This window comes from Varanus komodoensis, unplaced genomic scaffold (assembly GCF_004798865.1).
Source record: "Varanus komodoensis strain SLA01 unplaced genomic scaffold, ASM479886v1 scaffold10, whole genome shotgun sequence".
Classification (NCBI taxonomy): Eukaryota; Metazoa; Chordata; class Lepidosauria; order Squamata; family Varanidae; genus Varanus; species Varanus komodoensis.
This window is the reverse complement of record NW_025335269.1, coordinates 6,030,612-6,054,554: the sequence shown is the minus strand read 5'-3', so window position 1 is coordinate 6,054,554 and position 23,943 is coordinate 6,030,612. Positions and strand designations below refer to the sequence as shown.

The following is a 23,943-nucleotide window of genomic DNA, read 5'->3' as shown; positions in this document are numbered from 1 at the left end:
TGATGACCATCAGGTATACTACTGCGGGCAAGAATCCCTCAGAAGAAATGGAGTAGCCTTCATTCATGATGTCTTTATCATCATGGGGGATTGGAATGCTAAAGTAGGAAGCCAAAGATAACCGGAATAACAGGCAAGTTTGGCCTTGGAGTACAAAATGAAGCAGGGCACAGGCTGGTAGAATTTTGTCAAGAGAATAAGATGGTCATAGCAAACACTCTTTTCCAACAACCCAAGAGATGACTCTACACGTGGACATCACCAGATGGTCAACACAGAAATCAGACTGACTATGTGCTCTGCAGCCAAAGATGGAGAAGCTCTATACAGTCAGTAAAAACAAGACCAGGAGCCGACTGTGGCTCAGATCATGAGCTTCTCATTGCAAAATTTAGGTTTAATTTGAAGAAAGTAGGGAAAAGCATTAGGCCACTCAGGTATGACCTAAATCATATCCCTGATGAATATACAGTAGAGGTGACAAATAGATTTAAGGAATTAGATCTGATAGACAGAGTGCCTGAAGAACTATGGTTGGAGATTCGCAGCAAATAAAACCATCCCAAAGAAAAAGAAATGCAAGAAAGCAAAATGGCTGTCTGAGGAAGCTTTACAAATAGATGAGGAAAGAAGGGAAGCGAAAGGTAAGGGAGAAAGAGAAAGGTACACCCAATTGAATGCAGAATTCCAGAGAATAGCTAGAAGAGGTAAGAATGCCTTCTTAAATGAACAGTGTAAAGAAATAGAAGAAAACAATAGAATAGGGAGGACCAGAGATCTCTTCAAGAAAACTGGAGATATGAAGGGAATGTTTCATGCAAAGATGGGCAAGATATAGGACCAAAATGGCAGGGACCTAACAGAGGCAGAAAAGATTAAGAAGAGGTGGCAAGATTACACAGACGAACTATACAAGAAAGAGCTTAATGTCCCTGATAACCTCAATGGTGTGGTCACTGCCCTTGAGCCAGACATCCTGGAATGTGAAGTGAAATGGGCCTTAGGAAGTCTGAGCAACAGCAAAGCTAGTGGAGGAGACAGTATTCCAGCTGAGTTATTCAAAATTCTAAAAGACCATGCAGTAAAAGTGCTACACTCAAATGCCAGCAAAATTTGGAAAACTCAGCAGTGGCCACAGGATTGGAAAAGGTCAGTTTACAATCCAATTCCAAAGAAGGGCAATGCCAAAGAATGTTAAAACTACCGCACTATTGCACTCATTTCACATGTTAGCAAAGTTATGCTCAAAATCCTACAAGCTATGCTCCAGCAGTATGTGGACAGAGAACTACCAGAAGTACAGGCAGGATTTCGAAGAGGGAGAGGAACTAGAGATCAAATTGCCAACATATGCTGGATCGTGGAGAAAGCTAGGGAGTTCCAGAAAAAATCTACTTCTGCTTCATTGACTATGCTAAAGCCTTTGATTGTGTGGATCACAACAAACTGTGGCAAGTTCTTAAAGAGATGGGAGTACCAGACCATCTTATTTGTCTCTTGAGAAACCTATATGTGGGTCAAGAAGCAACAGTGAGAACTGGACATGGAACCACTGATTGGTTCAAAATTGAGAAAGGAGTTTGGCAAGGCTGTATACTGTCGCCCTGCCTATTTAACTTATGCACAGCACACATCATGAGAAAGGCGGGGCTAGATGAATCACCAGTTGGAATTAAGATTGCTGGGAGAAATATCAACAACCTCAGAGATGCAGATGTTACCACAGGCAGAAAATGAAGAGGAACTAAAGAGCCTCTTGATGGGGGTGAAGGAGGAGTGTACAAAAGTTGGCTTGAAATGGAACATTAAGAAAACTAAGATCATGGCATCCGGTTCTATCACTTCCTGGCAGATAGATGGGGAAGAAATGGAGGTAGTGACAGATTTTATTTTCCTGGGCTCCGAGATCATCACAGATGGGGACTGCAGCCAAGAAATTAAAAGATGTTTGCTCCTGGGGAGGAAAGCTATGGCAAATCTAGACAGCATACTAAAAAGCAGAGAAACTCAAATACTTTGGTCACCTAATGAGAAGGAAGGACTCACTGGAGAAGAGCCTAATGCTGGGAACAATTGACGGCAAAAGAAGAAGGGGAGGGCAGAGAATGAGGTGGCTAGATGGAGTCATTGAAGCAGTCAGCGTGAGCTTAGCTGGACTCCGAGGGATGGTGGAGGACAGAAGGCCTGGAGGAATGTTGTCCATGGGGTGATGATGGGTCAGACATGACTTCACAACTAGATTTACTTCCAGGAAAGAGTAGTTAGACTCAGCTCATGCATTAACTTCTGTTGAAATTGATATGCTTTTTCAACAAAGGTGAATAAGATTGTCTGCTTCACATTTTGTCCTAACTTGGAAGGGCCTCAGAATTGCTAACAAGGGTTGGAAAGACCAGTCCATTGCATGCAAAGACCTTATGAAGGATGGGTTGAATGGAAGGGGTACTGAAATGCAGTCTAAAACATGGCAGGCTAACCATCTACCAGCTCATATATATTGACCAATGCAACTTGATCCCATTTATGTTTGCTCAGAAGTAAGTCTTAGTATGTTAATTGGCCCTTATTTTTAAGTAAGAATGACAATGATTCATCCTTGATGCATCTCATCTGACATATTTCTACTGTTCCACTGCAAATGTTCCATCTTATGCACTTCCCATTAACTCCAGATGTGAATCACTGAATCTCTCTCAATAGTGAATTATTTGGTAGTTTCCTAGCTTTTGGGCTGTCTTCTGCCCCCAGACTGTGCCCCCACACCCCTGTTGCAGCTAAAAGGCTGAAATTCCTCTCTTAGGGCTTGGGCGGGACACAATGGGACAATATGCTGACATTTTTGCCAAATCCACTTTACCATCGGCTCTGCTCACTACTGGAATGTGTCCCCCAAGAGCTTCTCTGAAGTGCAGTTTGGCCCATGGGCTGAAAAAGGTTTGAAACTGCCGCTGAAACATGAGCAGCTGCTTCTCACTGGCTCCGATCCTGCAAATAGTTTAACCATGTGCCCAGTTACATGCTTCTGCAATGGAGACACTGGCTGTTTTTATACTTGGTGAGGCTGTGTGGCTTGGGGATGCTTTGCTATGCTGCTTCCAGAGCATGTGGCAGCACAAATAAGGTATACTGTTACCTGTTTTAGGGTGAGGGCATGGATGAGAGGACAGGACAATTGTGCTTTTAATGGCTAGGTGGAAGAGGTTATTTGCAAGTGTATATTTTTCTCGCTCCCTTACTCTATGCAATTGTTGCAAGTACAGCAAATCTTGCATCCTCTGGATCTGGTTCTCTTTTGCTTTCTTACTTTTCCACTTCTACATTGTAGGTGGAATGAGAACTGCCTCCTGAGTTTTCTCCCTTTTCACTGAAAAGCAGCATTGGCGTGTGCAAATAGGAAAAGAACAATGGGGATTTTACGCCTTCTTCTTCCTGCTATTTTCCCGCTTAGTAGTGTCCTCCACAACCTGTTTTCTCACCTGCAGGGGAAAGTAATGGTGCAGCTGCAGGAAAATTGTGAATGAACAATTGTGAGTGGGAAGGTAAAGAATTATGATCCCTCCCTGTCCTGTCTCTCTGTTGAAATTCGTAGTTTTTGGGTACTGCTGTTCAGTAAAAAGCAATAATACATTACTGTATTTTATGGTGTGAAGCTTTGTTTTGTATTCCACTCAGAGAGTTTGAACTATTGGCAGTATCAAAATTTAATTAAAATAGAAAAAATAGATAATCAATTACAACAAAAAAATCTATTGGGAGAGAACCCTTAATATCTCTTCCTACTTTAATTCCTTGCACTTCTTATCTTGCATACTTGATTTTAGACAAAGGTTATATAATAATCTTTAAGATGCGACAACAGAATGGCATGGTATGTATATTAACACACCCCTTTCTTTTCGCCTCTTATTGTTACTCTTTCTCAAGCAAGTTTTGCAGGTTCCTGAAGCACTATGAAACTCTGCAAAACCAATTTGCACAAGCAGGCAAGTGAAGCCTATGTGAGCTATGATGACTTTCAAATACCACATTAATGCCATTTTTCTCCATTCTGTCAATAACTGCGACTGCTTGGTACTGCAGATTGGCAAACTACCCAGATAGGAAGACCTCATGCACCAGCGAGATACTGCTGCTTCATCCCAATCTTAGACTTTGGTCATATGAAAAGCATAAAACCCTGTCAGCCTTTTCAGCTTATTCATCTTCCTGAAGTCTGTTCATGCTGTTGGCAGCTTTGCAGACTTGCTCCCCCTACCCGCCCCCAGCTTTTTTTGTTTTGTTTTGTTTTGTTCTTTCAAGGTTCAATCTTCTTGGCATTTTGGTCCTACAATGCCCAGCTTAATCCAGCCCACATGGGAACATGAAATTTGACATTAAATTTCACAGAAGTCAATTTTTAGGAGACAGTTTGTATCTGTTATGGGAAGAAGTGGACATCAGGCAGAAGCTGAGTGTGAACCATGATTTCTGTGCTTGCTCAGATGTTGCAGAACAATTTTGGGTCTATCTGATAGTATCAGTCCATCCTCAGGCATGTATTTCCAATTTTTACACTCTGCGAAGTTGTGCTCTCTGGAGGATAGAAAACTAAGTAAATTGTAGCTTGTATGCCTAACTCCCTTGGCTAAGTGTTGTACTGCATTTTACAATTTTGTAGCTGGTAGTATCTAAGATACAGCACACATTCTAGTTAATTGCCAGTTGCATTGGTGAATGCTTCTGAAAGCAGCCCCCTGAACTGCAATGGAAACTGATGTTCTTGGATAAGGATGGTGGCCTGAAAGTAGAACAAGAAATACAACAACAGGGACCCAATATCTCCTGGTGGTATAAGGTGCAGATGCAATCGAGGTATGCTAAAGATTGTAAAGCATGGGGGTTTTACAAAAATGTAACAGCATTTGATCAAGTAAAACAGATGAGAAAATGATTAAAAGATTATATGATTTTTTACTTGACAGGAAAATGGAAGGGGAACAGGTTAAGGAAACTATGATAACATGGGCACAAAACTTTGGATATAATGTTGAATTAGAAAAGTGGCAAAAACTATGGGAGATAAAGATTAAGGTAACATTAGCAACTTCGTATAAAGAAAACTTATATAAAATGTTCTATAGATGGTATTTGTTGCCAGGTCGATTAGCCAAGATGTTTCCAAATATGTCAAATAGATGTTGGAAATGTAAACAAAGTGGGTACTTTTTATCATATCTGGTGGACCTGTGATAATGTAAAAAAGTATTGGATTAAAATACATAAATGGCTGGAGGAAATGCTACAAAAACCCTTAGCTTTTAAACCTGAAGTTCTCTTGTTAGGCATCGTACCGAAAGATATTAACAGACAGGAAATGTATTTGATGTTACACTTAATCACAGCGGCGAGGATTGCATTTGCTCAACACTGGAAAAATGAGGAACTACCCACCGATGAACTGATTTTAAGAAAGATTCTGGACTGCGCAGAAATGGATAGATTGACTTTATCATTGAAGGAGAAAGAAGACACTGACTTCTATCAAACTTGGGATTTTTTCTATAATTGGCTGGAGAAACGGGACCTGGTGTAAATTTAGAGATGTTTTCAAGTTATTATAAACTGATTTGAATATGATTATAGAATGTTAAAAAATATGTAGCAGGGGTTGACCCAGTAAATCTGATGTATGTGAGAATTGATGTTTTTAGTATTAGTTTAAAACTTTAATATTTTTTTTAAAAAAGGAAACATGTTAATATTTCTAGGTATTGCTATTGATGCATCCATTTTATTGGCTAACAAATTTATCTGTTACATGTATCTTCTCAAATATAATTGGTGGGCATAACACAAAAAACCCAAATGATAGAAATTAGTTGGGCTTTTGAAGCATTTGTTGGCCAGCCTTCTTTGACAGTGCTCTGCAGAAAAGAGTTTACAGAAGCTAGCACTGGGACAGAAGTTAAGTTTCCAGATGATTCGTAGTTGTTTGGCAAGAATTTCTGACTCTTAATTGCTCAACAATTACCAATTACACCAAAAAGGCTGCCTCCCTGCAAAACTATGCTGCTTACATAAAGAAACTTTGGGGTAAGCTGGCCAGGACAGGATTTCTGTGTGGAAGAACTGCAAGGTCAGGTCAGAGCTGTTACTCAAACAAATTCCTGGATTTGGGATTCTTTGATTCATCATATCTGTCATTTGTACCTATTCAGCCTGCCTGTGCTGTGGTGATAATTTGCAGAGGTTTACTTCCACATAAAATGTTTGGATATCTGTAGTCTTGCACATGTTGCTTCCTCTTTTCTTTTCAATATCCGATTCAGTCTTGCAGTAATAACCTTTAGCTATGACTTTCACATAGAGAATTCCTGGATATCCCATGTGCTTCATATCTAAGACAATTCAGTGACGACTTTCTAGCCTAAGAATTTGGCTCTCTCTCAAAGAAAGGTACTTCTTATCATAGTTACAGAGAAGGAACTTTTTCCCACTGCATGCATGGATTAGGGGGACAAGCCAGGTTTGGAGCAGTGAATTTTGTAAAATGCCCCAAGATGCATTTATTAATGAATAAATGAAAGGAGAATCTGCAAGAACTTTCAGCATCAGAGCCTTAAGTCCTGCACATGATTATCAAGCATTTGTAGTGACCGACAGGTCAGGTCTGTGTTAGGGCTGGGGCTGGTTTGTCAAGGGTAGTCTCCAATGGCTCTGCTGGAAGAATATGTTAGGGATCTCAAAATGCTGCTTCCAATACCAGTTTGGACATGTATGATGATCTTTTGCTGGGGCCCTTATCAGAAAGGGACTTACAGGAGAGAAGTGTTATTTAGTGGTGTTGCCATGACTTTGGAATGAATGTCGAAGGAGGCATGCCTGGCACCTTCTGTAGAAGTCTTTAGGTGTCAGGTCAAAGCGTTCTTAGGCATCCAGGTATTTTAAATGGTTATACTGCCTCTGTGTTGTTTCTGTCATTGTATTTCCTGCATCTCATTATGGTATTATGAAGTTGATATTATTGTTTAATGGTACTTCTCCCACCACCATCTGAACTGGATGACAGGTGGAAAAGGTTTAAAAGAAAGAAATAGACGAAAATAAATGTAAGAGTTGAATAGTGAAGAGAGACTTCCACTGTTACAAAAACGTTAATAAATACTGCTAAGATACAAAAGGCCCTGGGAGAGAAGTCTAAGTCAAACTAAGGAGCATTTGAAAAACTTTTTGATCCAAACTGTCTTTGTTACCTTGACCATTGCAAAGAATAACAATAAATCTAGCTTCCTTTGAACATTAATGAAACCCTTATTCTTCAAATGATATATAATCTGGCTTAGATAAATTACACTCTTTCATATTAAATCAGTCCTGAAAATATTTTAAAGGATAGCACTATTTAATTAATGCATCATTAATTAAAAACAAAGAAGCAAGTATTGAATGAGAACAAAGGCAGAGTGTCTCTGCTATGAGCAGCATCCAATGAACCCTTCCGGATGGAGGAATGGCTTCCATCCTCTGTCAGAGGGTGTTTTCCCCTCCTCCTGAAGGCCTTCATGATCAAATATGATCTCAAGGGTTAGGCCTTCTACAGAGCAGCTTTGGGGAGCATGGGGGATGGCAGTGGGGAGAAGAAGAGAGGAAATCCCATGGTGCAAGCAGAAGTCTGCTTGGATTTGGATGCTGGATTTTGGACTCATTGCCACATTTCTTCATTTTCCTCAAAGAGCTAAAATAATGTGTATTTTCCCCAAGGCTACCATTCTGCTTACATACTCTGGGGGTAAGTTCCATTGAACTAAGAAAGATTTACTTCTGAGTAAAGGTGCACAGGATGAGGCTACTTGTGTACTTGGCATATTAAGATGGATATTCCAAACTCTTCAGTGTGACCTAGTAAGGTGTAGTGGTTGAATTAGCTATGAAGCTATCATTCCTTTGTTCAGATATTACAGCAAACTTTGGTTGCCTAACAATAATTTGAAATAAATACATAGAAATGGGATTGAACCTAGCTTCCCCTAGCACTTGCATGCCTCCCTCCACTCTTCTCTTCCAGCACAGTTGTGAGGAGATCAGAATCTTCCATTTTAGGTTAACTGCAGTTTAGCTTACCATAGAAACCTCAAACTGCAGTAAATCTTCACTGTGGTTGCTGAAATGGACTAGCTTTTCAACCCATGATTTAAAAATTTCATCTTTCAGACAAACCAAAGTTCAGGTTAACCATATTTTCATGGGTTTGGTCAACCTGCTAAATTCTGGTTAATTTAAACTAGAAATTGAAGCTTCCATTTTATACCTTTTTTAGCTGAAGACAGGTAAATGAACATGCAAACTGGGGACTGAGAGGCATGGGGCATCTAGGCTCCTTCCCATCATGATAAACCATGGCTTCTCATGACACCCAAATGCAGTCACTGAATGACCTTGGGCAGTCACAATCTTTTGGTCTAATGAGCACGCATGCTGTCATTGTGAGGATAAAATGAGGCGTGAAGGTATGCTGCACTGAATTCTTGACCGAAAGGTGGGATACACATGTAACAAATCTGAGTGGATGTTTTAAGTTCTCTAACGTATATTGAAGCGCTAATCTATGAACAGTTACTTGGCTGCAACTTCTATAAATATGCTAGAAGTTACTTTTAAATAAACATAGACCATACCACTCATGAATGTTCAGCTGCATAATAAAGTTAACATCTCATAGCAGAAAGGGGTTTAAGGCAAAGATGCCCATCTGCTGCAAAGGCATGAAGTCCATAATACAGGTGGTGAGTGGTGAGAAATTTATTTCAATGTGTTTTGGAGTAGAATTGATCCAATTCACACCCAGCAGAACTGAATGCAATCTGAATTCTGTGGATTTTCAAGCCAGCAATGAGAGTTATGCAACAAAAATAGATTTGAAAACAGCATGCAAGAAATGTGAATGTTGTGAAAAAATGCACACAAACATGTTTTACTCATGGGAGAAACATGCATACATTTCAAAAAATGCACACACTTCTGTATGTCCATTTGGAAGAATCCAATACCAGCATGAATTAGATGAAGTTTGAGGTTGCAAATGGAGAACCCAGGATTAATAGACTTTTGCAGATTCACAGGGAGCTAGAGACAGTAATTTTGTTTGCCAGTTGGCCATCCTTGTTACTCTATCATTTCTGTGATACTAATTAATGCCAGAACATTAATCTTACCTCTTCCAACATTTATCTGACACATTTTTATATATTCTTAATCATTCCTGCAGCCAGGCGCCATTATGAAAATATTACATAAATGTTCTGTTTTTCATGGAAGAACGTAAAAAAAAAAATCATTTTGGGCAGGGGTAGGAGCAGAGTGATAGATATATAGATTTATAAATATACTATTAGATAATAAACTATCAGAACTATTTAATAAGGATATTTTCCTTCTGTCTGTTGTTGCACATATTATGATTTCATTTAGGTATTTTATGACTAGAAATTTAAAATTTTAGATATTTATGAGCTAAATATACTTTTATGAGATAAATATACTGTCACTGTTCTAAAAGTTGACAGCTTTTAGTTTAAGATAATATTCCTTTTTGCAATAAAATATGGTTCTCTGTTGTTGGGCTGCTTTAGTCTTAGTAAACAAAATAGCAGTCACATCTCTGAGTTTCTTAAAACACATTCTTGCATGCAAAGCGTCCTGTGCTTTTAATCTTGGGGAAAGGCTTGGGGACCAAGTATATCAGCTGTGTTCTGTGATGGTTAGGAAAACGTACTGACGGTTCCTCTCTTTTGATGATTTCTTAGCAATTGCTTCAAAAGTTTTCAGTTCTTCAGAAAGTATTGTCCTCTCTTGGACTTCTCTGACCCTGGTTAAATCATTGTAACAAAATGTGATTGGCTGATAGTGATGCCATTGTACTCCACTCTAAGATCCTGATTGACTAAGACTACCCATGTGGCCACCTCAGGATACTTTGCACTGTGATGTCATTATGCTTGTACAACTGTACTCTTGGTAGCTGAGAGCACCCATTTAATTAAAACCAAAGAAAGAAGGGAGCCCTGCCAAGGAGGAAAAGAAAATCAAAAACATCAAAAGTCAGGAGAAACAAATAAATCGAACAGGATTGGGAAAAAGCTGAGTTTTCTCAGCATCAAAGTTTTTAGGAAACAACCTCAGCCTTCTACAATTTTGTATGAACACTGAATATTTCAACTTTCTATTGAAATATCAATATATTGCAATAATAACCTAATTTATTAGATGAAGGTAGTTATGGCATCTTAAGTCCCCTGATGTCCATTTTCAAAAGTCACAGGATTAACATTGATCACAAACTGGCCAAAAGCTGACTTCAGGTGACTTCCATTAATCTGGCTAACCTCTTTTGGAACCCTACAGTTGGCCTCCAATATACCAATTGGCACTTTATACATTAAAGTAACTCTAGGCACAATCCAGTGAAAGTGTTCAATCCAGTTAAATCCCATGCATTTCAGCAGGAGAGAAATAGTCACGCACTCATCCAGTGAAATCAATGGAACTTATATTGCTTATATTTGGCTGGAGCATGTTTGATTCATAACTTTTATCAAAGGCATAGGGTATGGCTCTTTCACTTTGAGATTTTAATTATAGCTTAAATATTAAGGTACTGAAGTTATGATATTATTTTATAGAAGTGTAATGTGGATAGGAGAAATAACCACTAGATTTACTTTATTTGCATGATATCCCATTTATTTATTGAAATTATTATTATTACATTGCATTTATATGCTGCCTTTTTCCTCTTGTGAGGAACTTGGTGTGGCTTGAATAGCTTCATTTTTATCCTCACAACAACAACCCTGTGAGGTAGGTTAGGCTGAGAGTGAGCAACTGGCCTGAAGTAACTCAGTGAGCTTCATGGCTGAGTGGGCACTAGAAGCTGGATCTCCCTGATCCTCAGTCCAACATGGTAACCAGGACACATCACTTTAAAAAAAACTCTTAAACAAAAACGCATCGAAACAAGGGTCCCTGCTTCCAAGAAGCATATCTTCTAAAGCTGCAATCTTGTACACGCACATCTGTGAACAAGTCTTGCTGAACTTCATAGAATTTATTTCCCAGCAGACATGCATAGAATTGTATTGTAAACTACAATCTTAAACAAGTGGTAAACAATGGCTATCAATAACAATTCCTTGAATTAAAGCAAAGTATTCACTCCCAAGATGAGAATGGAAAATTGGGATGAATAGTAAAGTACAATTTAATTGTGAATTTAATTGCAGTTCTTACACATAATTACATTCATAACTTAAGCAGGACAACTTCTAACAAATGGATCCGATTTTTAATTTTATCAGCTAAATTATTCATGTAAAGATTACCATGACCTTTTAGTTTAAAATTTAAATGATTAAGGCACAAAATCCTATGCATATTTAGGCAGAAAAAGCCTCACAAATCCCAGGTTGACTGGAAATTTCTGAGAGTTATGGGGCCTCTCTCATTCTAAACATGCATATGATTTTACTCTCTGTTTGTGTGTTTGCTGCACTCTTTTATACGAGACTTTATGTAGTCCTGAGTAAACATGGCTTAGTTGCAAGAATAGATGGAATGCTTAGTTCATCAGTTTTGATTTGCATTTTCTATACCTGTAAATCCACACACGATGTACATGCTAGTTCGAAATTTGGTGAATGTTAACACTTGCTGATAATTCTTAAGTTGTTAATAAGTAATTCATTAAATCAAGATTTTAGGTGGCACACAGGAAATGTCAGGAAATACCTTTGGTAAGTACCTTTAGTAAGTATAATCTTAATTTCCATTAGTTGACATTTACCATGCTGGGGATTAAAATGTCAGAAATTAGAGTCACAGTGGTAACTTTTCTTAATTTTCCAGCCAAGTTTCCTAAACTCTTAATCATTACTGGTATATACTGTACCAACAAAACTTTACTAAAGTTATATCTATGTCTTTATATCTGTCCTCACATAGAGTCATGGATAGCGCGCGCGCGCGCGTGCGCACACACACACACACACACACACACGTATGTGCGCACCTAATATTAAGTAAGGTGGGGTGGGGGATTGTTCTGAGTAGGCTCCAAAGAACCTCAAGCAAAGCAGCAGGATGAGTGCTCAGTACTGACCTTGTGATTTTTCACAGCAGTTGTTGTCTACAGGTGTCTCATCATATATTGTGTCACATCTGCCTTGATGTACATGGTAGTTACAGGGCTTTTTCATTGATAATTTTGCTTTTTGATTATTGGTTTTCACTTTTATTTTGTTCTTGTTTATTCATATTTATTATTATTGATTAGGATTTTTAAAAATATTGTTTTAGTTGATTTTTTCATGTTTTAAATTGTGTGCCAATGTGGCATTTATTTATTTATTTTTAAAAAAGCAGTATATAAAATAAATTTTAAAAATGCAATCCAACAATTGAAGGGTTTCAGCAGACACCCTTCAGTACACCAATCAATTATTTGGCTGATGTGGGAACTTTGCCCATTGCTTCCTCGTGTTGCTGGTGAGGATTTTGCTGCCCCACAGCAATACAGTGGTCTGTATGGTTCCTGATGCCCAAGAAGCTTTAAGTAAAGTTTTTCCCACAACTTGCTGAGTGAAGCTTGGTGAAGATAGATTGAGAGCAAATGTTATTTCTAATTACTTCTGAATAAAGACAGGTGAACCTGTCAATCTTTGCTTTGCTTAGATTCTCAGTTTTCTAATCCCAGATTGGAAAACCATCCTAGTTTTACATCAGACTGCTTTATTTTTCTTTAGGTTGCACCAAAAATTTATACATATTTTTGTACACATGTTTTTAAAACAGCAAGACATCTTGTGGATTTTTTAAAAAATGTGCATACTTTTGTGCACCCTTTTTCATATAGACATGTTTGAAGGATGGAGAAGAGAGAATGTCATTTTGTGACAGGGACGGTATAAGTAGGTTCTAATTACACTGGGTGGCTTTTCCAGGGTTCTCCTGTCACAGTATTTTGGGGGTGGGGAAGTTGAAGTAATATCTAACAGGTCTAATCCAGTATTTAGTGCTCTTCATTAATTCTGCCTCTTAGAAAGCTAGCTAGCTAGCTGCACAGGCCCTCTTTTGGGCTTGTGTGCTCTTCCTTAAGTTTTCCTAATCCATTGCTAACCTTTCTGCAATCCTTTTGGTTCTATCCTAAATCATTTCAGATAATACAATCCTTATTCCCTGGCACTTTGTGTTTATCATCATAGCATCTCTGGCATAACATATTTGCACACGTTGCCTTCCAAAAACCCAGTGGAATAAATTAAAACCCTCTTTTAAAAACCTACAAATGGTAAATACTACTTTTGCACAAAAGCCCTGCCACCCTTATCTTGAAATTTTATAGTTTGCTTAAAGGTTAAAGCACAAGTTGTCAGCCAAACTTTGACAGACAGCAAGTCCCTGTATCTGCTGCTTCCTGTCAACTTTAAGACATTGACATGGAAACCCCTAAACCAGGAGTCCTCAAAGTTTTCCACCAGGGGGCCAGTTGAAAGCTGCCGGTGCTGGATGCGGGCTGGAAAGGGGGTGCCAGCGGTGTGTGCGGGTTGGCACAGGGGCGGAGGCGGGGGTGGGGGCGGCATGTGTGGGGTATGCGGCCAGGCAAGGTGAGGTGAGGTGAGGCACGGGTGGGCATGTGCCGCGAAGCGGGTGCACGAGGCAGTGGCTTGCTCGCTTGGAGATCGTTTTCTCCGAGGGAGCAAACTGCTGCCTCCCCGCGCATGGGGAGAGGTGGGCGGAGGTGGGTGCATGGCGGGTCCAAATGGGCATGACGGGCCAGATCCGGCCCCCGGGCCATAGTTTGAGGATCCATGTCCTAAACAGTATAATTTTGTAATTAGGTGGGGCAACTTTAGGAAGAATGTTATTTTCTTATAGCTTGCCCTTCACTGCTCACAAACTGAAGGCTGTAAACAGATCCCATTTTGGAAACCCCCAATTCCAAATGGCTGCCCTTGCACAAAACAATTATGCTGCTAAATTCTGAAGTATCCCCACTTTTTTCCCCTCAAAAGGGTCATCTATGTTTGCAAATTTCCTCTAAATTTGACAAGAAATAAAAATGTGATACACAGCACCTTTTAAAATTTAAGAACACCTAGCATCAACTTCCCTGCATCTTTTTCTCTCTATTGTGCAGATTCCATCTCCTCAACAGGGAGGACTGTGCTTAAAAATTTCACCAGATTTTGTCCAAATACAACAAAAATTCCAATTATCTATTTCAAGTTATATCAGTGGGAAGAACAAAGTTTTAGATTTCCAAAGGGAGACTTGGAGTCGAGTTAAGATCACCAGCCTCTGATTTGGTCCAAGCTGAAGCAAGTTTGCACCGAATCCCCAAATTTGTTCTGAATCAAATCACACATCTTATGTACAGATAGTTGTCATGAAATCATTGTCACCTGGAAAAGAGGTGCAAAATCAACTGCATAAGGCTGGTGGTGGGATGCCCTGTTTCAGCTCCTTATAGCTGTAATATCTTGAAGAAAAGGATATGGTGGGTGGCCAACTGACTGGAACCCTGAACAAGAACAGACTTGTCAGGATGTGAGGATACATGGCAATATTTTGCTGCAGGTTTTTGTATTTTGCCTACGTATTATGAACAGATCTCTCAATGCGTAAACTAGCCACAGCAATTAGGAAAGGGTGTCCACCCTGATGATTCCGAAGAGGAGCAACAGCTTGTGTTCATGAAGAGTTTTCACTGTCTCTTGTCACACAACAGGTGGCTTTCCCAGTGAAGCTCAAATCGCTCATGGAGGGAGGCTCGTTCTCACCCAGATTGCTGCCCTTCTAACGAAGCGCCTTCATCACACCAGGCGAGACTGGAGAGGGACGTTGTCAAATGTTCTCCTCCCTGTCATCTTTGTTGCCATGGCAATGGCCTTGTTTACCGTGAAGCCATTGGCTATTGATTATCCTTCACTTAAGCTGACTCCAGGACTTTATGACAATGTTGAATTCTTTTTTAGGTAAAAAGCCCATTCATCATTGTCAATAGCACAGGGACAGGACCATTCATTTTTCAAAAGTGTCCTCATCATTTTAATTCAAGGAGTTATCCCTCTAAGTAGGATAATCACCACTCAGCTGTACAAAGGCAAGCAGGGGGAGTAAATCTATAAAACTGCTCCTACCATCTTTTAAACAAGAATATTTTCACCTTTATGTAGGCACTGGGTAATGTGATTGGTGAGTTTCAATGCACTCTACTGAGGGCAGTAGGTATCATTTATTAGAATGTTCACATATATACATTACGCTGTGATCCTTACATTTCTGTAAATTCAATTGGTAATTATACTATTTATTATATCATATGACAAATTAGATGTGTTTGAAAGGGTTTCTGATGTAGTTCACACAACCATTATGGATTACTTAACTCATGGTGAGTTGGTCTGCCAGACTTGGGTGACCTCTGTTTTCAATATGTAAGCTCTAACTGGGTCAGTCAAGGATTCTCTCATGTCATGTGAACTTGGCCAGGACAGGTTATTTGAGGCTTAAACAACTCTTGCATCACCCTCAATTATTAGTAGGATTATGTGAAGGTTGTTTAACTCTTAAATAACCAACAGTATCAGAGTTCACACTGCACAACATAACCCCCTATTGGCCTAACCAAGGACTGCAGGTTCAAAATATTCACACTCATTTGGCATGGGCCACAACACATTGTAGGTTGGATAGCCCACAGCGAGTTGCCCATTTTGTGCAGTGGGTAGTACCACCCATTATTTGCCAAATTTCTAAATTTCCTTCACTTAGAAACATAGAAACAGAGCGAGTCAGAAGGGGTCTCACGGGCCATCTAGTCTGACCCCCGGCTCCAGCCAGCTCCGCTCACGACATGCCCGCCATGTGCATATCCAGCCTATCTTTGAACACCCTCACTGATGGGGCCCAACAACCCCCCTTGAAAGCCCATTCCATACCCTTGGGGTCCTAACCATCAGGAAGTACTTCCTGGCATCCACCCTACTTGGACTCCACATCCAATATATTTGAATATTTTCATAATTCTGGAACGCAAATGTTAGCTGCTAAAAATAAATGATATACAAAGTTCTTGTTTTCATCATAGGATTTTGTTTAATGGAAGCATTTCCAGACTTCCAATTAATATATAATCTGACATTGCTCCAATTCCTCTTAATAGCCCTTCCAAAAATATTTGAATTTTGGATAGCTCCTACATCCATGCACAGTAGCCTATTGTGTTCCAATCATTTTTGAGCATTTACCCTCTTCAGATCTCAGCAAACTTTCTTCCTTCCAATTTGCTATAATTACCATCCTGATATGATTATGCAAAATGGTTTCTTTCAGTGAAATAGCAGGGAAAAATAAAATTTTTGAATTGAAATAACATTCCAGCAACAGCCACTAATGTCCGGTGTTCTTTCCCCTGCTTTTACAAACAACCTCAAATGCAGCTCAGTATTTGGTCTTAGGGGAGAACTAGCTTAAGAAAGGAATGCAGGATCCTCCTTCCTTCCACCAGAGTGGACAGTCAAGAGCCTCCTTGCCATACTTTCTCCCATGATTCTGCAGCCCCTGGATTGTGTATGGGTGGGTGACTTACTGCACCTCAGGCCAAGATTTGGCCATGGATCCTCCTGTCGTTCATACCTGTTTTAAAAACCACCTTGTTTTCATATTTTTTAGCAGCAGCCAAGATGATGACCTTCCTCATATGCTGTTACAGTATTTTACAGATGGGGAAGACTCTTGCTTGCATTCAAGTCATGGAATGTAAGTATCAGCCATGCAATGTTTATGTGCTATATTGTGGAAATACAGGCTGGAATCAACTTTAAAAGTCGCTCTTGCTTCTTTTCTTTTCTTTTCTTTTCTTTTCTTTTCTTTTCTTTTCTTTTTTTTTCTTTTCTTTTCTTTAAAACAGTAAATTACTAATTTAGGAAAGGAGATTGGAAAGGGAGGGGGAGATAAACAGTAATTACACCTTCCATTTTATGCTTCACAACATTTTATGTTAGTATGCTAATTATTAGCTATTAATCAAATTGCTATTAGCAATTAGGTGGCTGCTTAAGCACATTCTTTATAACTTGTCAAGAGCTGCTTCATGCTTTCCTTGGAAAAATATAAAGTTAAAAGAAATATGTATCTTGATTACTCCCTTCCAAAATTCTGTATTGGTGTTTATCCTTCTAAAAACATTCCTTTGTTTAAGTCTTTTCTACAGCTTTAAAAAAAAACCTGTACTGATAGATAAAGCCTGTTTCAGCTTAAAATTCTTTGAAAAACACATGCCAGAACCAACATTTTAAACATGTGAGAATTGGAGATGTTTGTAATCCCTAAATCCTTGGGGTTGGATCCAGTTGTACACTGGGTCAACCATGTTGTCAGAAGTTGACTTCCTTGCCCTCTCATTTGAAAGGCAGCCTCTGAACATGTTATGCAAAGAGTCAGGAGACCCTGATGAGTGGAGGTACCTGTTGTGTGCCTGGGAACCCCCAAAACAGAATGGGGCAATCTCTTGTAGAAGACAGATTCTGGAGTCAGCCCTTGGCATTCCAAATGGTATTTCCTTTAATACCTTATTGAGGCAGTTTGAAAATCTCCAGCCAACAAAGTGCCTGTATCCAAAAAGGTAAAACCTTGGGACAAAAGTGTATTGTCCCTCTGAGGCAGAGGTCCATCTCCAGGAGCCCTCTCTGAAGGAAATTAGGAGGGTAGGTACTTGGAGAAGAGCCTTTTCAGCAGTGGCACACCAACTGTGGAACATTTTCCCCAGGGACATTTGCCTGGCATCATCGCTTTATTCTTTTTGGCATCAGGCAAAGACCTTTTTATTTTCCCAATATTTTAACAGTGATTTGGTTATATTCTTGTTTTTATCATCATTTATTGGATACAGTGTATTGTGTGTTGTTTGTTGTATATGTTTTTTGTTTTGTTTTTTGTAAACCATCCAGAGACTTTTAGTATTGAGATGGCATAAAAGAAATAACAAATAGGATTTGAAAGGGTTGAAAAGCAAGTTCAGCTTCTATTTGATCATTAACAATTGCTTAGCCATTACCTATTCATATGTAATATTGCTTCCATTTCCAGTATCATAAACAAATACAGCTTTCAGAATACCAGGAGATCGCAGGCGACTCCTCTAATGAGGCGGCCAGAAGAACACCAGCAATGAGCATGCCTAACCACCTCCAGCCATCAACATTGAGGGCTAGAATTACACTCTAAATGACATGCAGGTCCCATTGAAATCAATGAGAGAAGTGAATTATGAGCTAAGTCCTATATGTCTCAAAGGGAATTTATTGCAACTACAATAGTCTAGTTATGACCTAGTATTAGTCCATCAGAAATTAGCAGCCCTATTTGGCCACTCTCCTTTGTAATATGCTGTTTCTGGAAATTGCTTTATGTGTTTGAAAATGTCTTGCTCACCCACTCTAGATGAGTTGGTTTTAGACATAATTTTTCTGGGCTCCAACATCACTGCAGATGAGGACTGCAGCCAAGAAATTAAAAGACGCTTGCTCCTGGGGAGGAAAGCTATGACAAATCTAGACAGCATACTAAAAATCAGAGACATCACCCTGCCAACAAAAGTGCGTATAGTCAAGGCTATGGTTTTCCCAGTGGCAATGTGAAAGCTGGACCATAAGGAAGGCTGAGCGCTAAAGAATTGAGGCCTTTGAATTGTGGTGCTGGAGAAGACTCCTGTGAGTCCCTTGGACTGCAAGGAGATCAAACCGGTCAGTCTTAGATGAGATCAGCCCTGACTGCTCTTTAGAAGGCCAGATACTGAAGATGAAACTCAAATACTTTGGCCACCTAATGGACTCCCTGGAGAAGAGCCCAATCCAGGGAACAATTGACAGCAAAAGAAGAAAGGGATGGCAGAGGATGAGGTGGCTAGATGGAGTAACTGAAGCAGTTGGTATGAGCTTGAGTGGATTCCAGGGGATGGTGGAGGACAGGAAGGCCTGGAAGAATGTTGTCCATGGGGTCATGATGGGTCGTACCTGACTTCATGACTAACATAATACTTAGAGCAGACACATTGCGATCACTGGGATTTAAATTAAGACCCATGGATTTCAGTGGATCTACTCTAAGTTAGGAATATATGAATCTATCAGTATTAGTATTGCATTTTTCTGATCTTAAATGTGTTTGATCCTGAATATTGAGAATTAGAAAAAGCACTTTGTATGGCAATTCAGATGTATTTTTGTGTCCTGATACACTTACTTTTGTATGCAGGTTTGCCTAACACACACATTCTTGCAAGCAGTTTCCCCCATATGCTGCATTTTTAATGTAATCTTGACACCCTGCTCCACATTACTTGCATGCGCTTTTCTGTAATATAACATTTTTGTAAGCATTTTTGATTGGAGAACTCCATTGCAAGATTAGGAAAATTGCAAATTTACAAAGATAACTGAGTTTGGATTTGCACATTGATTAAAAGGTGAAAAATTAGGCCAGTTCTCAGTCAAATGAGAACCAGATGAATTTCTTCCTCATTCCTGTTCTGAGTATGACTCAGTCAGAATTGAACTCAGTATATGTTATATATTCCATCATTAGCGCTTTGAACCACATAAGGTAAGCCAGGAAATAAGGAATTAAAGTGAATAAATTAATGGGAAAACAGGCAAGAACGATCTAAATAGATCTTTTCTCTTTAGGACTGAGCAAGTTTACAATAGAAGCAAGCTGCGCATGGCACTAATTGACTGGCACCCCAGTATTTTTCTAAAGTCTGCTCCTTCCCAGAATCCCCATGTCATTTCTATGTTAAAAAAATATAAAAACCCAACAGCTTGATCAGGCAGAGAATGAACAAATGGATATGAAGCCCTTTAAATAGTGTTTAGAGGTCAGCTGCCTGCCTGAAGTATCAGCAAAGGCAAGCCTCAAAACTGGACCCGTGCCCTCTTCTCCAGTATGGACACCTGTAATTCAAGTTCCAAAGACAAGATGTCAAGTTCTCAGCACAGTTTTTAAAAATATGATCTGGATCTTCACCTCAAGACGCAGTGACTGCATCATTATCTGTGCATGATTACTGCAAAATTATATTCTTTATCTTACCTCGATTTCTCAGCTTTTTGTTAAATTAGGAGAACTTTCTGCTGGAAAACCACGTCTAGTTCGGAACAGGAATCGCTGCCTTGGTGTGGATGTGCACTAGGCCAAGAGGTATGCTAATTTTATTTCTTTGGGTGAAAGCCCCTTTAAAATCACAATTATTACGAGATGCTTGAGAGAAAAGAGGGAAAATAGGATTCACAGTGAGCTGAAAATGCTTTTGCAGCTTTCCTCTTTTTTTTTGTTATATATGGCAATTGTGGAAAGTAGATATACTGCAGACAATAAACTCTTTCTATTCTGGATGCTTGCAGTTCAGTCTGGAAAATACCCATCCTTCCATTTATATTTCATGGTGAATTTTACACCGTTATGAGGTGTACATTCCTAGATATTTTTGTGTAACCCTCCCCTAAATTCCACCATTATTATTTAGTAATAGAAAGGTGGGGAGGGTCAGTTTCCCAAATATAATTCCATTGTAATTCAGAAAGTGTCACTGTTTGCAATGTCTCAGCTAAAGGATAGACTAATAAGACAGACTTGCATTCTTTATCCCTATATACTAGGAGAGTTACATGTTCAGGCCTTAATGGGCTGCTAGCATTAATATTCAGTGCTTAAATACTTTTTATTAGATTTATTAGATTAAAGATTTTATTAGATTAAAAACTTTTTATTAGATTAAATCTATTAGATAAACCATCTGTCTTATAAACAAGTAAAGCATGAACCAGCCAAACTGAGCATTTTAATTACCCATCCTATTGAAATTAACTTTTGGTGGGTTGTGCTCTTAGTTGATTATATGTGGACACCCTTTTTTAACCAGTATTTCATTACAGATGCTTCTCTTTGTTTTGAGGATATTGAGGTATTTGCACAATAATTCATAATTTAAGTGAAAAGCTATCCTTCATTGTTGCAAAAAAGAAGAGGCATATTTTATGTTTCCCTTTTCACTTTCTATTACAGTAAAGCACCAAAATGAAAACGACTATAATGAAAACAACTGAGTCCTTCAGTGATCAGTTCACTAATTAAATATTACCTTCTTGGTTTAAAGTTGTCCCATCCACAAACTATCTAAAACTTGCATTGATTAATTTGTTGATGAAACCAGTTCAAGTGTAAAACCCTTTTGCAAATCAAAGGTAAATCGATTTGTAATTTTGAAACACTTGTAGTTCTGGGTTTTTCATTATTTAGCAAACATTTCACTTTTTTAATAACTTATTTTACTGAATCATGCTTTCACCTGCACTCCATTCATTTTCTTGCCTCATGCACCTCTGATTTTAGCTTCAGCACATAAGTTGTAACTGTAGAGTTTCGTACTTTTCACTGAGCCTTCCCCAAAATAGGACTACAGGATGGGTTGACTGGGGATTGCATTTTTCGGCATCTGCCAAACAGGGGACTGACTACTGGACCCCAGAGCCTTCTGCTCTGCTTTTTCTCATTGTTGCTACCTCTTCATTTGCCCTCTGCCATCATGTGACCAGTGACGACGTCAAAGGGAAGGGGCAGCAGGCTGTACTGGTCAGTGGTGGGAAGAGAGGGGGAGCAAAGCAACGGGCCATAGTCACGCAGGCAAGCAGATGATTTCCACTCACCATTCACTGAGGGGCCATCTTGCCCAAGGAGTTGCCCAATTTTGGAGGTTGGATGTTTTCTTAAACGAATTTGGTGCAGAAACTTGAAATTGTTCTCAGTGTCATTGTGATATGCAGGTGTTATATTTGCTGTATATATTTTATATGCTGTAAATATTTTAAAAATGCATAGATGAAGGACTTCTGTGCTCATACACATAAACACAAGGTACTGCTGTACAGGTACTCTGCTTGCCAGTTTTCTCTCTAGGTAGCTTTCCCTCATTTCTCATGGAATGTCATTCCAGAGGATCACCTAACTTTCCAGAACATCATTGTGTGTGTGCATGCAGGTATATGCTCCCTGCAATGATTTCTGATTGCACTAGATTCCTTGTGAGCCTTTGGATCCAGTCCATATTTTTTTGATGCATTCATGGGAGACAAGTCTGGCTGGGAAAGCACAAAGGTGGTTGATTTCTCAACGAACGGTTTTATATTTTTCAGACATGTCCACCATTAAATACTTCTGTTCCTTATATGAAGAACAAAAAAGGACATATCTTATATAAACTTTCAGGCCTCAATCTTGAAGAGTACTTAATCAGGCCATTAAACAAAACAAGGTAATCTGAATGTTTTCCAACTACTGCTAAAATGTTTGGACATTTACGAGTGTATGTTGTCATATATCATGTGTGGACAGTGTTTTATGCTTCAGAATTTTATTCATCATATTTGAGAGTTAATAGGCTACAAGAGAAGAGATCCTGATGGTATGGTTTTTCTTTATCTCATATCTTATTCTGTTAAGAATGTTATAACTTCTGTTTGACAATCTGCTGTCATCTTCTTTTGCATTACCAGATATGGAGGCTGGTCTTTTGGAAGAATACCTACTGAGCTTCAGAATGTGTCACCCCATAATTCTCTGGCCAAGGTAAGTTTGATGTCTCCAAAACCCCAGATACTTTATATTGACAGTCTCTCTTTGGATTTCTCCTGGCATTAGTTTAAAAACTATAAACCACAATAGTGATGCTGTGATATCTACACACCTGAAAATGCAAAAGATATGAGTGACATTCTTGGTTTGAGAAGTGTGACAACTATATTCCCTGTTTAGTTGACTTTTAAATGAGCTACTTAAAGAATTTTTTAGAAATGTAGCAGATGCTTTTCTATACTGATGTCAAGATGAAAACTTTCTGGGTGTCCCAAAACTTGGTGCAGGTCCAAACCCACATCATCTATGAACCTTGACTCCGATGGCTGCTCAGGCGAGCTAAACACTCTCAAATTGTCCCTCTGAAAGACAGCTTCCAAAATAAAACATGAACAGTGATTGTGTTGTGGGAAGGAGACATTGCAGGCTCATGTGCAATAATTCTGTCTTCCAAATTTGTAACTCTAGTGTCCATTGCCTTAAGATGAGTCATTAAAATCCACAGAAACTTGCAGTAGCTTAATTGAAACTTGGAGGCATTCCATCTTTGACCACTCAGATACCTCCAGCTCCGGAGACATATTCTTCAACGAAGTATCAATTTCATCTCCTTTTCCTTCTCTCCCATCTGCCCCATCTTGGAAATTTTGCTGGGAGGTGACTGAGGTGGGCTTGGTTGCAGTCCAACAGCTATGTTAGATTTAGAAGTTACCTTGGTTGGATTCCCCTAAAACTCCTGAATCTACATCTCCTCTCAGGTTTCAAGCAATTACAAAAATAAAACAATATGTTGTACACAGTCTAGCAAAAACATAAAACAAAAATAAAACCACGGGTAGTGGGAAATAAAACAGTCTTACTAGAATGGCAGACAACTTATGTTGTCATCTTAGAAGTTTCCCATATTTTTAATAACTCTGATGCATGCTCATCTATCTTCAGTACAACTAAAAATTGCAGCCATACTTTTTCTAAGAAAGCTGCTCCTTTTTCCCTGACCAGGGCACCATTGTGTATTATATTTAAAAAGGGCATGGTTTAATGTAAAAAACTGCCTGGGAGTGACTTCTTACTGAGGTAGTATCAAATTATTGCATTAACCTTTCAGTAATTAATGACCACACTTCTAGTTTGACCTTTAGGATCTGTAAACCTGACAGTAAATGTACTATTTATGCCGACTTTTATGAAGAAAAATGGGAAATTTGGATATGAGAGCGCTGCCATATGACTCATTCAAATCTAGGAAATCTCTGCTCATAGTGTTACAAATTATTC

General features: G+C 39.0%; 1 protein-coding gene across 1 annotated transcript in view; it reads left to right on the top strand.

Annotated features, from left to right (window-relative positions):
- ABCA13 (ATP binding cassette subfamily A member 13) overlaps nt 1–23,943 on the top strand; it is a 197,985-nt gene that overhangs the window by 77,589 nt on the left and 96,453 nt on the right. The window contains 5 exon segments of the mRNA XM_044419119.1: nt 14,762–15,008; nt 16,708–16,794; nt 20,157–20,235; nt 22,227–22,345; nt 22,587–22,659. Of these exon segments, the coding sequence (XP_044275054.1) occupies nt 14,762–15,008; nt 16,708–16,794; nt 20,157–20,235; nt 22,227–22,345; nt 22,587–22,659 (605 nt within the window).